The 18,562-nt window shown below is 40.7% G+C and overlaps 1 protein-coding gene across 5 annotated transcripts in view; it reads left to right on the top strand.

Moving 5' to 3' along the window:
• The window catches only part of IPO11 (importin 11), a 555,951-nt gene extending 538,500 nt beyond the window's left edge, over window positions 1-17,451 (top strand). For all 5 annotated transcript variants that reach the window (XM_073584259.1, XM_073584261.1, XM_073584258.1 and 2 more), the window contains one exon: window positions 17,166-17,451. In XM_073584259.1, the coding sequence (XP_073440360.1) occupies window positions 17,166-17,330 (165 nt within the window). In that variant the 3' untranslated portion in view covers window positions 17,331-17,451. The remainder of the gene's footprint in view (window positions 1-17,165) is intronic.
• The last annotated feature ends 1,111 nt before the right edge of the window (window positions 17,452-18,562 follow it).

Raw genomic sequence — 18,562 nt, 5'->3', positions numbered from 1 at the left:
GAGCAGAAAATACAGGCTGAAAAACACATGCAAAGGAATTTAGTGCAGTATTGGAACGATGCTTGTTAGATGAAAAAAGTGAAGACCTCAGCACCCAGTATACACACCTCACATCCAGCCTGTATTACTAGAAGGGAAACTCCCATACGAGAAATATGCAAAATCTGAAACTTAGTGTAATTTTATTAAATTATGGAAGCCCTGTGAACTGCCGGCATCCCCGATGCTTCTCTTGTTAGCCTGGCACGATGACATGTGTTCATCACGCTTCAATAATGACATTGTCCCAGGCCGGCTAAATGAACGGAGGAGTTGGGGACAGCTGTACGGAGAAGGCAGTTCTCTCCACCAGGGTCCTGCAAATTTAAGCTCTCATTTCTAACATATGTGAAAATCATTTATTCCACGTCAGAGGTGTCTATAGCCTTTGACATTACTGTTATGAACCGTGTAGGGAGCTCCTTATTTTATACAATCTCCATCTAGTCCTTTGTGATCCTGGAATACATCACTACAGGGATCGTTCACCTTTTTCCACATGTTTTTCTTGTAACTAATCGTACCACCTTTTTTTCTTCAGGAACATGCCACAAGTATATTTCTGTGCAATTTGTCATTTTCGACTTGTGCTTTTATGAAATTAAAAAAGTTGGTTTATAGCGCAGCACCTACATCCCATGCATATGGAAAAGAGCCACCTGCATCATTGTCGGGTTTCATGCACATCAGTTTTTCTGCTTACAAGTGTTACCAGACCTTTGCTACTTAATGGAGCACATACTGTATAATAACTAATGAAATAAAAAATGATTTAGAAAAACAGATTACATGAGTCCTATGGACCATTTGTTTGTCAAAGCCCGTGAGAAGAGCGGAGAATGCTGAGTAATCGATGCACCTATGTACTGAGCACATGCCACCAGCAAAACATTATGTGAAGAAAGCTAACGCTATTTAGGATGCATTAATGTCCTAAATCCATGTGGTCATAGCTTACATTTATGCTAACATTGCTGATGGATTCTGATGACATTTACAGTTTAAATTCTACCAGTGTGTTAAGGCCTAATACATTGAATTCTCCACACCCTGACATATCCTGAGAGGGTGCGAGCCTATGTTTAACCCTGTAATCACTACCGATATACCTTTTTACGGCAGTCATTACCTGGCCTTATTCCTAAGTTCCGCTTTTTTACTGCTCTTTAGGGAAAAATAAATAGCACACGTTGACAGTCAAAAGTGCAGCGGTATCACCTATATATTAGTAGCTTTATTTTACTTTTATTTCTTTTTTTGACTTGCTTATATAACGTCATTCATTCCACAGCGCTTTATAGATATTATCAGAATTGTCCCCATTGGGGCTCACAATCTAGAATCCCTATCAGTATGTCTTTGGAGTGTGGGAGGAGACCAGAGAACCCGGAGGAAACCCACGCAAACACGGGGAGAACATACAAACTCCTTGCAGGTGTTGATGTGGTGGGATTAAAATTAAGGTCCCCAGCTTTGCAAAGCAACAGTGCTGCTAACCACTGAGCCACCGTCCTGCCTGACACCATGCTGCATTGGCCATTATTGGCGATACTGCCAATTGTTGCCATTTAACGCTTTACATTCCGACAGCGGCTTCTAGAAATGTTGAAGCATTTTTTCCAGCAAAAGTGATACATGCCAGATTTGAAATATGGAGCTAAGTAATCAAGACTAAAATTGACTCTGTCATTAAGAGGAAGATGAGTAAACCTTTTGCTGGAGGGCTGTGTCTGATCCTTTGACGAATGCCATTCATCACCAAAAGGATCCTTTCCCGTCCCCCTCCAGATTGTTCCCCGGGTCCAGTAGACAGAGACTGAACATTCTTTATCAGTGGGGACATCATGTGACGGCTGCACCAATCACTGGCTACATCAGTTAACAATGCATTACCGCTGCAGCCAGTCACTGGCTGCAGCGGTCACATGATCATACAACAAGAATCAGATGGATATGATTGCAGTCCAATAAACATTTTACAGTAGAAGATAACTGGCCTCAACAGTGATGTTATTTTGAAGTGACCTTGGAATAAATCGACTACAAATGGATAATATCTTTTTTTCCTGTTTTCTGACCTGCTGTAAGAACAGGTACGCATTGAGTTGTTGATGAGTATTTTTCTGTCAGAAAAAAATCTACCATGGAAACCAGAAGCTGCTTTTAGATCCTTTATTTCTAACTTCATTTTTAAGGCAGGTTCCTGGCATAGGGTTGTTTTTTCTTTCCTAATTGATTCAGTGGCCATATTTGGAACTGTAAGTGTGACATATACTGGATTAAAATGAGTAATAGAAATGACAGATATTTAGGTGTTAAAGATGGACAAAGATAGAGATAACTATCGGATAGATAGATCAATATGGGGTAGATAGATAGCTAGATAGATATCTGTGAGATATATAATTTGTGTTGTGTGTGTTCTGTACTTGTATTAAGCTAATAAATAAGTGAAAAAAAAAAACAATGTGGGGTGTAAGGTAGCGCTTATTATTCGTGTTGGGGATACTCACTTGGCAGCAGATTAACAGGGTCCTGCACGGGTTTTTCACATAAATAGTCCATACGGTTTATTTTTATACAGCATAAACCATGGAAGCAGGAAGAAAAGTAAAAGTCTTATATCAGACAGATGAATGTTCATAATAGAGCTCCGCTCTCTTAGTCCTGTGGTCACAAAGGCTGTGTAATGTCCAGCACGCAGGCTCTATAGCCTAAACACAGTTATTTCCCCCTGTCCGGGGTTACCTCTTAGTTGCTCCTTATTCAGGACATCCGTCCTCTCCTGGGAACCATCCAACACACACAGGCCTCACCGGGTCCAAAGTCTCGCCACATGCTCCAGGGATCCGATCCTCCTTCCAGGATCCCCCAGCACAGACCTTAGAGGACCTTGCAGTCTGCACCATTGATGTACACACACTCTCTGCATGTGACCCACCCTGGTCACATTATATGGTCCATAACCACACCCACAGGTGAGGTATGGATCACATGGTCATGACCTCACTAAAGGTCCTAATCCACACAGCCACACACACATGCTCCTGGGTGGGTTTGTAGGTGACTGGTCCCACCCATCTCACCAAGTCACCTGGAAGCTTCCCTATTGTAAACAGAAACCATCAGCAGTACCTCTGCTGATCAATACACGTTCCAGCTTCCATCACAGGTCCACCCACCCTGTGATACATATCGGTCATTTACAAACCTGCCGCTCATCATTTCCCCATCACAATAATGGAAATGCCTCTATGCATGTCCTGGGAAGCCCATACAGCACCCCCTAGCTGTCACAGGGGTCACTGCATCACAGGGGATACCCCTATTTTTGAGAACCAGCAAAAGTAAAGCAGACAGCTGTGGGCTTATGCTATCAGGCTGGGAAGGTCTATGTTGTTGGTCTCTTCCCAGCCTAAAAATACCAGCTCTCAGCCACTCCAGAAGTGGTGCATCACATTAGATATGTCAGTAGTCCAGAAGTCGATACCTGAAAAACATAAAAAGAGAGACATAAAAACCATAATTCACCAATTTATTTGAAAAAATGTTCCCACACAGGTCCAACATAGTCCAGTGTTCCCTGAAACCAGCTCTGGTGACTGTGGATAGCATTAAAGTTACTGCTATTCAAAGTCGCCAAGAACTGATGTCACTGTTCATCAAAGTCGCCGGGTCTCGCTGAGCGCAGCATGAGCCAGCCTGCAGCTGCTTTACCTTTGCTGGTTATCAAAAATTGTGTGGATCCCCACATATTTTTTTCCTTTATTTGTTTAATACACCTACAGTACACTACACACACAAAACACTAATTATATATCTCAGGGATATCTGTACCTCTACTCATATCTATCTCTATCTTTGCACATCTTTAACACCTAAACATCTGTTGTTTCTATTCTGCATTGTATTCCGGTATGTCTCACACAGATGTCACGCTTTTTCATCTGTTTGTGAGAAATATTAACATCCGTGCTGCTGTAAAGTGAGGACATGGTTACGTGTGGGGCACGTGGTCCACGGACATGTGCACAGCCCCTTAGATTATAATGGGTACGCATGTGTAGATGTCTCCAGTACATGTGAAAAGGGGCACCACTTGTACCAGAGACACTGACGTGTGAAGGAGGCCTATAGAGTGGCCGCCATTTTATTATTTTTCATAACTCAATAGGTCACATAAAAATAAACAACTTTCAAAGTAATCTTCTAGAAACCTTCCCTACTATCTCTCCCAAAACTGATCTTTCATCCTCAAAAATTCTAAATCCATAGGTAAAATCTGTAATCCGTGCATACAGTTTTCCGCATTACTGAGGTAGATGAGTTTGTGCTCATAAAGTTCTATGGAGAGCACAAAATGTGAACACAGATTTTACCCATAAATTGAGCGTGTAAGATCAATCCAGAAGGAGAAAGAAGCACAATTCTCTCTTAGGATTTATTGCAAAGTTTATTTTCAGGTGTACTATTAGATTTATGGAATAAAACGTAAAATGATGGTTATACCTTACTTTATTTAAACTCAAACTTAGACAGACCGGTTTGATATTTTTCCATTCTGTCATTCGCTACCTGGTATCACAAGCTTCATGGTAACACTTCACTTTATAGCTTTTGTTTTCTTGAAAACTTCAATTATCACCTCCTGTCTCTTGCTGGACTTGTCTGTTTTTTGTCTTTCCCTTTTCTTTTTAGTAGCTGACAGTCACTATAACTTTGTTCCATGTCTTCTTCCTTAACCTCTGGTCTCCTAATTCTCAGTTTTTTTTCCCTTCCTTCCATCCCATATTAATACTTTATAGCTCCATCCTACCATATCTCTGTAATCCAATTTTCACATTGTACTCATTCTAATTACTTCATTTCTTTTTGCTCTGCTGTTACATGACATTTTTACATTAATTACACAACCGAACCTAAAAGCTCCCAAGAAGCTCAAACCATTGTCTACTTATGAAATGATTTAATTAATGGAAGAATGCGTCGTGGTGCTTTAATGTCTAGTAGGCTCATAAAACGTGAATTGTGAATATTATCTCTTATAGTCTTTACTGATGACTTTATATTTCAGAGTGTTAAGCTAACCATGGACAGGAGAGAAATGCCTGCTGAATGATGGGTTCGTCACCATCTATGAGTCTAACATAAGCTTTCCTGTTCAGGCCGCAGAAATAGCCATGTTCTTTTTATGGCTGTCTACCTGGCTCCACTTATATTAAGGGTAACAATAGGACTGGATGAAATGCAACTTGACTATGTTACCCTTGAAGTGTTCTACCAGCTCTACCACTCAACATTAAGGACTGGACTGGATGAAATGCAACTTGACTATGTTACCCTCAACTGGACTGGATGAAATGCAACTTGACTATGTTACCCTCGAAGTGTTCTACCAGTTTTAGCACTCAACATAAACTTGAGATTGCCAACAGAAATCTGTTATCTGTGACTAGACATACTTTCCATGGGCTAAGGCCACATTCACACATCTGTGTGTCACGGTCTGAGCACATCCTATGATTCACGGAACGGCCATGGGTCACCAGACCTGAACTGTACTCATGAGAATGTCAAGTTCACATCAGGCGATCCACTTCCAGTTCTTGGGTCAATATTTGGACCGTCACACATGGATGTGTGAATGCGGCCTAAAACTAAGGTAGTCAATCATTGAGCGTCTATCATCATTTCTATTCAACCAATGTAGGGTGCTAAACACCTCAGTTCACTAGATATAGTTGGCAAAAGTGAATTTCTAGTTTGCAGTGAAATTGGACAAAAATGATAATTTTTTTAAATGTGTCCATTAAAAAAAATAAATTTTTCATGCTATGCTAATTATGTAAAACTACCATCCTAATAAGGGTAATGCTCTGAAATTTCCCCCATAGGAATGGAGTAATGGCAACGCATGCAGTCCACCTGTCAACTCATTCTGTATGGGACTGCCTGAGACAGCTGGGCAGGGCGCTTGGCTCTGTCTGACATCTCTATAAAGAATGGATGATGCTTTGGCATGCATGAACTCAATTACGACAGGGGCATTTTCTGTGGAAAGCTGATAATTTTTAATGCTGAAAATCACATATGCTCCACAATCCATTCATTCTGTATGGGACTGGTAAAGATTGCCAAGCAGAGCCCTTGACTTTTTTGGCAATCACATAGAGAATGAATGGTGCAGTGTCAAACATACGCTGCATGACAGTGGCAATGATTCCTGTGGTTAGGTGATAACTTGCATTGTTGGGAATAACCCTTTAAATAATGAAGCAACTGATTACCTGTCTTATTAAAGGGGTTGTCCAGAATTAGGAAGTGAGACTTCTCTTGTGCATTAAATTGAATGGGGATGAACTATATTACCTAATACAACCTATGGACAAAAGTAACTTTCTTTGGGGGGTGGGGGTAAAGAAGACCCTTTTTTCTAACCTTAGACAATTACTTTTCCAGCCACCTGATCACTAGTGACAGATTCTATAAATCCCAAAGGATCATCATAGTCTTGCTTTTCTTCTTTATCAACCTTTGCAGAAAAAATGTATTACATGTTGCCATTTAAATAAATGGCTGTTCTTGTAATGTATGGATGAGCCGTGACCACCAGTGCAGGACCTTACATTCTCATACAGAAGAGAGCCTAATGTAGGGAAATACTATTTTATTAAATTTCTGAGCATAGAGTATAAAAACTACAATAATTGATAACATTGTATGGATCATATCTTGCTTTGCGGCTTCCCTTAGAGCAAAGCAGAAATATTAACTATTGTCAGCAGTAGTACAAGTGTCCAGGACGAATGTTATTTTATGCCATACAGGAAAACAAAAGAAGACTCCGAATGTAATGTCCATTATGTTTTGGCCACTTCTGAGCTTCACCGAGAATCTTCTAAGCTGAGTAATCATATCATGGAGTCAACCAGAGCAGATGGAAAATTCGTCTGTTTTTTTTTTTTTTCATGTTTGGGGAAGTAAAACAGATATTTTATCCTTTACTTTTCTCTCTTAAAAGAATATTAAAGAGAACCTGTCACAAGGTTTTCCCAATATAACCTACGGCCAGCACCTTTAATTCCTCTTTTACAGTATTCTAGCAAGCTGTGTATAAGTACCAAACCCCCTCTGTATAGCCTAAAATACTCCTTTTATAATCCCCTCATAAGGCCTGCCCGGCACAGTGGACATCGCTGGTCTTGCTCCAGCGCCTCCTCTATCCCTGTAATCGTCATCCTCCTGCTTCCTTCATGTGGATGACCCATCCTACACCATCCACACAGTGTACAGCACTCTACCCTGCTGAGGACAGAGCACAGTACTGTAATGCGCATGTGCCGGCTTTACTTCGGGGTTATTGGCGCTCTTTGGCCACTCCCGGTGAATGCACATTACAGTTCTTTGTTCTGACCTCAGCAGAGTATAGAGTTTTGCGCCTGCGCACGAGCTTGTGTTGGGTTATTTAGGACTAGTCATCTTGAAGTGCGCCTGCGCAGGAGTGCAATTGGGGACATGTGTGGATGATGTAGGATGGGTCAACCACATGAACCCATGAATGAGGATGGCGATTGTGAGGAGATAGGAGACATCAAAGCAAGACCAGTGACGCCCATCGGACCAGACCACGTTGTATTAGGGGATTATAGAAGGGAATTTGGGGGCTATAGAGAGGGAATTGGAGACTTAAAGGTGGAGGCCGTAGTTTTTATTGGAAAAACCAGGTGCAGCAGAGAGAATGGCTCACCAGAGAATAACTGTCATACAATTAAACGTGGAGATTTTTTATATTCAAAGTATAAGCATAGAGGAGATGGTGGAAAAAAATGAGCGTTTTATGATTCATACTATACATTGACGTCTATCTGTGGTTTGTTTTGAGAATAACATGATTAATTCATAGTAGAAGGTATCTAGACTTCTAGTAACTTTTACAAACAGGCTTAATAGAACAAGTCAGGGACCTGTGGATCTCCCGAGCTTTGGTTGGAGGTCTTACCTTCTTACTGGAGCTTCTCCTATATCAATAGCCAGTAACACAAGTAAATAAAGTAGTGTATTAGTCAAAACCTGCATGAAATGTATTAAATTTCATTCCGATGAAGTAACTGAAGGTCATTCCTGGCCTGAGGATAATGTATCTGATGAGCGAGGCCAATGTGCGTATATTTGGTGTGCACCGAATACAGATGCCTCTCCGCACTCTCCAGGGGATAATCCGCGTGTCACATGCGATTTCGTCCCGCTCCTGACATTCTTTTGAGGAATTATTAAGTTGGTGAAAAACAATTGATTAAACAATGCCTAATTATTTTAATTAAATTCAATCCTCTCATGATAATGTGAGTGGAGTGTTTTATTAATTCCAATTACGGAGGCTTATAAATGGCTTTCGTTGTGCAAAATGAGGGAAGGAAATGATCCATATAAATTAGAGTGAGAGAACATTTTTTATCATTAATGTATTTTTACTATCTATTTAACGGTTGTTAATGCGAATTGTGTATCGCTGTCTGTGCTGGATATCAGCATCTGATGTTCAGGAAATTTCCTCTTTCTACCCTCTAGTTCTATATCTTACCCTGCCCTACCACCAAAAATAAGAGAAATTAATACCCAACTGTTCAACTTTTCTTGTCTGCAAACGTTTTCATTGTTCAAAGAGATGACCTAGCGCGGGGGTTTGAAACAAGTGTCCATGACTAAGGAGGTGTCCCTTTTCTCGATAGACCCTATATTAGACATATGGGCCCCAATTCATCAGGACCGGCATTGTTCACACCGGTATTGATGAGAAGAGCGCTGGAGTCAGACGCTTCTGATTCATTAGGAGATGTGCGTCTCTTAATGAATCGAGTGCGTCTGAACATTACTGTGTGCCTCCTTGTTCTTTGCCACATATCCTTCTCTAATCAGGGAGTTTTGTGGCGTTAGGCACACCACGGCTTGTCATGATGTAGACGAACTGTGGCGCTACACCCCCAGTCCTGCAACATCCCGCCACATTTTTTCACAACTCTGTTGGGCAAAATTTTTGCAACTTTTTAAAGCAATAAACACCATAACACAATCATTAGGGATGAGTGGATTGATTTGTGGGACTTTGGTCCAGGTCAGTGGTACCTGTCAGCTAGGTAGGAGACCCATGAATTTCTTACCTCTTAGCTTTTCAATAGACATGGCTGGCGCAACACCATCTGTACGTCACGTCACACAGATGATATCATGCCAGCTTTGAAAAATCAAATGCGACATCAGAAGGTAAGAGATTCATGGGCCAGGTACCAGTGACCTGCATGCTGAACCAACGATCCGCTAATCTCTAGTAATCACTTTTGATGAATGGGTACCCATGGGCTTCTTCCTTGGTGCACATGCCCACCTACATTACTCCTCATAATGCCAAGTTTTCACTTATTGTGATTCATAGACCATGCGCACTTGTAGTTTAGTACATTACACCATTATTATGCCTTTTACTTTTTGCTTTAGTATTCTTCCCAGATAAACAGATGAAGCAAAGATTATTGTGACCCAGAATTCACCATATTGATAACTTGTCCCAGAGTATCATGTCATTTAAGAGGATCAAGATAACAGTGCAAAAGCCTTTGACTGATGTCACGTTAGATGTTGGATTACACATTTTTTCTGTGCAATGAGACCCCAGTTCTGTTATCGGAGTCAAGTTTTCCTTTGCTAAATCTGTATACGGCTCACTTATTAGTGACTGAAAAATATTCAGAATTGAGAGTCCTTAGTGGTTGATACCTTTTAATGGCTAACTGAAAAGATGGTAACACATTGCAAGCTTTCGAGACTACTCAGGTCTCTTCATCAGGCTAAACTAATACAAAATCTGAAGAGTCACATATTTATACACAATACAGCACAGAAAAAATGCAATAGATGAGACAAGTGACGTGAAGCAGAATTATGATTATGGGAGAGGGAGAAACATAACTATTGGATAAGTTCATAGATAAGGAGTCCGGATGTTTTGCTGTCCTCTGATTGGGGTCTCCTAATGTGTTGTGATGCCCCCACAAGGTCTTAGGAGCAAATTCCTTAATTGATGTAAAGACATAAATCCATGCGACACATTCATTCCAGCATTGAGACTGTCAAAGGTCGTCATAAATTTATACTCACAGACTCTTCTTTCTCTGAGATGTAAAGTTACCTTTCAATACCTTTCAATAATAATTATTAGTGACTGAGATTGAATGTCACCTTTGATCAGAATGCCTGTGATGCTGATTTCACTCATATGATTTGGATAATTTTTCTATTCTTTCGTTCCAAATCATCAGGCAATTGTTCTCCCTTCCCTAGCTGCCTGTATTATAGGCAATTGTATCCAACCAAAGAATGGAGATTAATAGTTAATCATCCCCTTTTTGTGAAGACTTTACCTTCAGGCAGATATTTTCAGTCCTAAAAAGATTTCACTTTTTGCAATATATTGATTTTGCATCAAATCCGGATCAACTATTAGCAGAATAGAGCATTGTGCACATTTTTTCTACCACTGTTTGTGAATGGGAGCAATATACTTTAGGTATTGCAGATTTTTTGAGTATATGTATATTTTCACAAAGGGAGAGATGGGGTGAAAAATCAATTCTCATTACCAGAATCGCAGAAATTTAGTACTTTTCTCTGAATTTGTGTATAGTTCATTACACATTTTCTGACCTGGGTTTTCATGTTTATGCTTTATGTTAGCAGACATTTGCCTTGCAAGTCGTTTTACCTGATCTAATTTGAGCTACTGCCAGAAGGGTTCAATATAAATTTTGTAATTGAACCCCCTGGTGTCTGATGTGTAAAGGTACTGTCACACTTAGCGATGCACCAGCGATCCCGACCAGCGATATGACGCGGTCAGGATCACTGGTGCATCGCTAAGTGGTCGCTAGTGAGCTGCCACACAGGCAGATCTCACCAGCGACATCGCTGGGGACGGGGGTCGCTACTTACCTGTCACACCAGGCGATCCTGCGTCCTCCCGCCCGGCTCCACTTGTCGCTCGTCGTCACAGCAGGAAGCGCCGCAGGAAGCTGACGACGAGAAACAGTCCAGCCTGTTCTTGCGCGATCAGCGATAACCTACGGGGGAGCGGGTCGTAGGTGAGTATCAGACACAGCGATATCGCTAGCAATATCGCTATAACGTCACAAGTTATAGCGATATTGCTAGTGATATCTCTTAGTGTGACATGCCCTTTAGTGAGGCCTTTCGCCTTCCAAAGTTGCATTTACATTGAAAGATAATCATGAATGAGAGTTCTTAAAAACCCTCTTTTCATGATAATCTTGCATTTTAAACTTGCTTACCCGGCGCCAACATCTTCTGAGAGCCCAGACACCACAGCATCGCCCTACTCCTGCCACCGACGGCCTCCTGAAGCAGCAACTGTGAGAGTCAAAATGAGAAAACAAATCCAGAAAATCACCTTGTCTGATTTAGCAAGATTTATTTTTCAAATTATGGTGGAAAATAAGTATTTGGTCACCTAAAAACATGCAAGATTTCTGGCTCTCACAGACCTGTAACTTCTTCTTTAAGAGGCTCCTCTGTCCTCCATTCATTACCTGTAGTAATGGCACCTGTTTGAACTTGTTATCAGTATAAAAGACACCTGTCCACAACCTCAAACAGTCACACTCCAAACTCCACTATGGTGAAGACCAAAGAGCTGTCAAAGTACACCAGAAGCAAAATTGTAGCCCTGCACCAGGCTGAGAAGACTGAATCTGCAATAGGCAAGCAGCTTGGTGTGATTAAATCAATTGTGGGAGCAATAATAAGAATATGTAAGACTTACAAGACCACTGATAATCTCCCTCGATCTGGGGCTCCACGCAAGATCTCGCCGCGTGGGGTCAAAATGATCACAAGAACGGTGAGAAAAAATCTCAGAACCACACAGGGGACCTAGTGAATGACCTGCCTAGAGGTCAGACCACCATAACAAAGGCTACCATCAGTAACACACTACATCGCCAGGGACTCAGATCCTGCAGTGCCAGACATGTCCCTCTGCTTAAGCCAGTACATGTCCGGGCCTGTCTGAACTTTGCTAGAGAGCATTTGGATTATCCAGAAGAGTATTGGGAGAATGTCATATGGTCTGATGAAACCAAAGTAGAAATGTTTGATAGAAACAAAGCTCGTCGTGTTTGGAGTAGACACAATGCTGAGTTGCATCTAAAGAACACCATACCTACTCTGAAGCATGGGGGTGGCAGCATCACGCTTTGGAGCTGTTTCTCTGCAAAGGGACCAGAACGACTGATCTGTGTACATGAAAGAATGAAGGGGCCATGTATTGTGAGATTTTGAGTGCAAACCTCCTTCCATCAGCAAGGGCATTGAAAATGAAACGTGGATGGGCAACGAAGGAGTGGCTTCGTAGGAAGCATGAAGCATATGAAGGTCCTGGAGTGGCCTAGCCAGTCTCCAGATCTCAACCCTATAGAAACCTTTGGAGGGATTTGAAAATCCGTGTTGCCCAGCGACAGGCCCAAAACATCACTGCTCTAGAGGAGATCTGCATAGAGGAATGGGCCAACATACCACCAACTGTGCATGCCAACTTTGTGAAGACTTACAGAAAACGTTTGACCTCTGTCACTGGCAACAAAGGATATATAACAAAACATTGAGATGAACTTTTGTTAATGACCAAATACTTATTTTCCACCATAATTTGCAAAATAAATCTTGCCAAATCAGACAAGGTGATTTTCTGGATTTGTTTTCTCATTTTGACTCTCACAGTTGTGGTCTACCTATGATGTCAATTACAGGCCTCTCTCATCTTTTTAAGTGGAAAAACTTGCACAATTGGTGGCTGGCTAAATACTTTTTTCCCCACTGTATGTTCTGCCTAATAAAGCTGTTTGTCATGACCCTGCAATAGGTAGTAAGCAGAAGTATTGATCTGTCGTGTACACCGAAGCCCCGACTACTAGTGATCAATATGTTCGATTGTGCGAATTGCCATGAAATAATCACTTAAAGTGGTCATGCACATCAATTAAACGTTTACCAAACCAGTCAACAGAATTGGCCAACCATCTTGCGTGTATGGGGCATCCCAAGTCTCGGCAGCGGCAGATGTAGAGGTAAGGAACAACCAGGAATGTTTGATTTAAACTAGCCTCATTCCTTGTTCACCAGAATTAAAGGCCAGTTTTCTCCTAGCATCTTCATATTCATAAATTTGCCCCTTTACCTTTTGGATTTCTCCATACTTTGATCCCATTTATTGCCATATGTTACCTAACATTTTGTGCATAACTGAGCACATACTTTGTGTTTTCTCGATTCTGTGTCTAATGGGAAATTATACAGCATTCTAATAACATTGTAAACACCTATCTGGTAGGCAATACTGCAGTCATTAAAAAGCATTAACAATTAAAAAGTAAAATATGGGTCATAAAGCACATTCCCAGGCTCAAATACAAATTTCATGATTGTTATTCATGCTGTACACACATAATATATCGCTGCCTCTTTCCTGCATTATTTACTTTCCTGATTTTTTTTTTTAATTTTTAGAACTAGCTTAAATTTTGTATTTTCTTTGTTTGACATTTACTATAATATAGAATATTTTGTTATTTCCTTTGGGAAACGTTTATCAGATTATAAAGTCATTTATAGTTTAAAAGAAAAAAGATACTTATCTATTATCCAATTATAGGAATATAATTAACCCCTTCACGACATCAACCGTATATGTAAGGCGCATGTTGGAAGCAGGAGTATGAAGCGGGCTTCCGCAGCGGGCCCACCCCATACCTGGCAGGTGATGGCCATGTATGATAGCCAGGACCTTCCCTAACAATCACGGATGGAGCAGTGCTCCACTCGTAATTGTTAACTTGTTAAATGCTGATGTCAGTCTCTAACAGTGGCATTTAACACGCGTTAGTGCACCCACGTCATTATCTCCGCTCATCAGCGCATACGTGACGTGATCGCGGGTCGCCGATGGGTAGTTATGACAGTCGGGTGTCTGCTGATGACCCCTGTGCTTGTCATTATGGAGCTCCTTTCAAATCCTGCCTGTGACCAGGGTTCAAAGGAGACTGTGATTTCTGCTATATTCAGTGATGCTGTGGTATCACTGCATATAGCACAAGTAATCAGACAATCGTATCTTCAAGTCCCCTAAGGGGGCTAACAAAAGCAGTAAAAAGTAGAAAAAAATGTTTTAAAAAATATGGAAAAAATAAAGATAAAAATATAAAAATAAGCATGTGGTATCGCCGCATACAGAAATGTCCAATCTATCAAAATATAAAAACAATTACGCCATTCGGTAAAAAAAGTTTTTTTTTGCTGCCGCCATTCTTCAAAAAATGTAGCAAATGATTAAAAGTCACATCTATCCCAAAATGGTCCTAATAAAAACATAGTCTTGCCCCGCAAAAAAATAAGTTATCACACAGCTCCATCGGCAGAAAAAAAAAATGTTATGCACATGTGATGTATCACCTGGCCGGCTAATAAAAAAAAAGATCCACGGTTACTACCAGGTAAAAGGCAGTTCTCATGACTCTTCTCCGTTAGAGAGTGGCCCATGGACCAAGCCACGCGAATCGATTAGCACACGCGCTACTATGGAGCCATTTACGTGATGAACCATAACTGACACACAGATCCACAAAAAGACTTTCTAATAGTTGCATCTCTGGCGAAAATGCTAACATGCCTGCACCGGTCACAGCCGCCTTATGTACTTCACTTGATGGTAGTGGTACGATTTAGTCAGACCAACATTTTCAATGATCAGAAGTATGTTGGATAAGATTTATAAGCATTGATATCCCAGCATGACTGGAAGATATCAGCTACAAGTGGCAGAGTGACTTTGCTTCTCAGCTTATTTTTATCCTGTGTTCTTGAATGTTACAGACAATGAAGTGAGATATATGTGGTTCTGTGCACTGCTCCGTGTGACTTCAAAGCACTAAGGCACCATTGTCACATCCGAGTGCTCTTCAAGGACCTTTATTCATCTTTTTCTCTGCACTGACAGATAAAAGCCGAGTGGGGAGGAAACAGATTTGTATGTAGTACAAATTATTCTTTGTATTAGGTAGCAGAGTGAAGAGCCCACCATAGCGTACTGTTGTGAGGGATAGAAATTCAGAATCCTTTATTTCCTGCACTTAAAGGGACACTCTCATTAAATTGCTTAGTTAGACAGCATGAAATAAGCAAGTTGGAGTGGACTTGCTTTTTCTGTCTGCTGTCATTCTCTCGCTGGGAGAGCTTTTTTCTTACATAATGTACAGATATATTAGAGCCGGCTGTCAGTCAATGCCGGAGACGTGCATACAGCTGCCACCCGCTATGCACTGAGCAGTGACTGGAGCCGGCTGCACCACTATGACTGAAAGCCCAGGGCTGCCAGGATGAATAAAGTTAATTTCCTCCCAACAGTGGGAGTCTAAGAGCAGGCACCTGGCAGCTTCAGAACTCTTATTAACTTCCAGATTAACCCCATACCTGTAGGTTAATATTGATTTTTACATGACAGGTTCACTTTACTGTCAGTAAATTAATAAAAATAATCATGTTGCCTCTTCAGAAAGAAAGAGGACTTTTACTCTACAGCGCCACCTATTGGTAGTAGCGATCCTACAAGTCACAATCAACCCTTTAACGAGTCTTGTAGTATGACTTAGGATACAAGCCAAATCAGAATCCTAAGTCATACTACAAGACTCGTTAAAGGGTTGATTGTGACTTGTAGGATCGCTACTACCAATAGGTGGCGCTGTAGAGTAAAAGTCCTCTTTCTTTCTGAAGAGGCAATTTGCATATTATTTTCCTAGAGGAGCATTGCACGGCGAATAAGTCTCCACAGCTGGCATGTCACTCTCCGCAAGGAGAAACCTTACTTCTTAGACCCTAAAAATAATCAGTAATTAGTCTTGTAATAAAAATATAAAGTATGCTAGTCTTTACCTTTGTTTGTAAATTAAGTTTTATACATAGCAGAGTTGGCAAAATCTCTGAGTTGTGTGGGTATTAAACGGTATATATTTATGTGTGTTCATGTATTTATATGTGTGTTCTGCTACGCTGGGTGAAATTGCACAAGTCATCAAGATCCACTTCTGTCAGCTCCTTTTGCAATTGCTAATCAATGAGATCCCTGTTGTGTTCTATGGGAAACAATCTGGAGACACTGCAACCTATGGTAACACATAGTATGACAGAACTGATCAATAAAGGTATCTGTTATGGCAATCTAAGGGCCTTTAACACGAAACGATGATTGCCTCAATGAGCATCAGTTTACCATCTTTGCCCAGTGTAAACTGCTCCCAATCAAATGATGAAACACTTGTCCCTCGCTGATCACCTCTTTAGTGTCAGCATTAAAATTATCATTGGCTATTTGTCAAGGCCTTTGTGTAAGACATGAAGGGCATCAGACTATCGCACAAGTGTTCCCCCTCCTGATCTATGTTACGTGTATCAAGCACCAATATTCTTTCTATATTGTTAAAATGAGCTCATTAGGATAATTTATTAGTCCGTTTAAAAGGATCCAAAATCACTAAGGAGCAGTAAACTAAAAAATTAAAACCCCTCTGTTCTTGAGAATGAGGGATACTTTTAATAAGAAGTAAATTGCAAAGTTGCTTGTTTTTACAAATAGTTTGTTCATTCGAGAACTTTAAGCATAGACCCTGGAGGCCAGTAAGAAAGAGAGCATGGGGGCCAAGAGTGGCCAAATGGTCCCCTCTGTGTTATTTTAGTGACAAAGTTGAAGTGGGCAATTGGATTGTAGTCAAAATGAATAGGTTTTTCAGGGATTAAACAATTTGAGCTCAGAATTGCCATATCTTGTCAGTCACTGGCTGTAGAAGTCCCATTCTGGCTATAATTTAGTCCCTGCTTCATGATGTTGTGTGCAGGGAAAGACTACCGAGGCAGTGGGCTCACACAAGACCGGCAATGGCGGCTATGCTTTTACTCATAGCTCTTGGCAGCAGTGTGACACAGCATTTATGGATGACGAGGAGATGAGTTTAAGTGTTTGTTGTCCCTGTATAATAATGCAGATTTCTCTCTGTTCTGTGTATTCCTAGATTGCTTTGAGAGACCCTGTCCATTCCGTATCCCTCCAGCAGTTTGTCTATGAGAAACTCAAGGCGCAGCAGCAATTACTGGGAGATGAAGGATTCCGGTCACTGATGGAAACGGTGGATACAGAAATAGTGAAGCAGCTGCAGGAGTTTTTACAGGGATTCTGAACATTTCCAAATAGTATTTGTTACAAAATCATGCAAGGGATTTCTTTGATAAAGACAACATTTTGCAAAATTATTTTTGTTTCATTAACTGGAGAAATAAACGTTGTGATAACAGACATTATATTACTTTGTGTATGAATGGAAATGAATATACTTCTTTTTTTAAGTTAGTTTCCAATAGTTTTTTTTTTATAGAATACAGGAAAAATATATCTTTATACAATGTTAGCCGAGAGGTAGACAAATATTAAAACTTGAGAATCCTGTGGTACCTGGGGCCAACACCAGAGGGAGCCTAGGAGTTGACTGCATACTGGTATGCATTACACTCATTAAGAACAAATGTTATAGGCTCCCTCTAGTGGTGGCAGTAAGAGGACAGAATGTTATGTTTTATATCTATATCTATGTAGAAATCATAGATCAAGAATTAGATTAAGAAATGGATTTCCACCACCATTTTGTACTAGCAAAATGATACAAAGTAGAAATCAGAACAGGATTACAATGGTAGGCTATCAAACAAAAGACAGCACACTGTTTTAGCGCTATAGCATGCAAAATATGAAAATTGAATTGCATTACTGCACTAGAAATGTGAAAAATTGAGAATGCTTAGCACATAAATTGGCCAATTCATGTGTACCTCGCAGCCATGATAAGGTGATTCTTGTTGCCAGGACCTAATGCCTATCCTCTCTTAGACTGAAGTCTAAACCTCCATAGGAACCTAATATGAATCCTCTCTTAGACTGAAGTCTGTATCTCTTTGGAGGGGTGGGATCCTTCTGCAGTTAAAAATGCCTGAGGTTTAGACTTCAGTCTAAGAGAGCGTAGGCATTAGGTCCTGGCAACGAGAATCGCCTTATCGTGGCTGCCAGGTACACAGGAATTGGCCAATTTATGCGCTAAGCATTCTCAAATTTTCCTATTTCTTGTGTAGCAATTCAATTTTCATATTTCATATTTGCATGCCATATCGCTAAAACAGAGTGCTGCTTTTTGTTTGATTGTATAAGAGTTGGTGACTCTAGGTAAGCACCTGTTCAGACCTAATTTATGTTTGGATGTGACGGTCAGTTTTTTGATGTATTACAATGGTAGGCTGGCTCATTCTAAAGAGTTCGCTGATACAAGCACAGTCCTGAAAAAGGAGCCATGGGTGGAACAAGTCAGTTCATGACATTTCTTCCCTAAATAGTCCAATACCTGTGAGTGATATTAAGAAGTGG

Source organism: Dendrobates tinctorius, unplaced genomic scaffold (genome assembly GCF_039654945.1).
Source record: "Dendrobates tinctorius isolate UK_male_01 unplaced genomic scaffold, ASM3965494v1 ptg000083l, whole genome shotgun sequence".
Classification (NCBI taxonomy): domain Eukaryota; kingdom Metazoa; phylum Chordata; class Amphibia; order Anura; family Dendrobatidae; genus Dendrobates; species Dendrobates tinctorius.
Note: the sequence above shows the minus strand (reverse complement) of the source record. Positions and strands in the feature narration are given on the sequence as shown.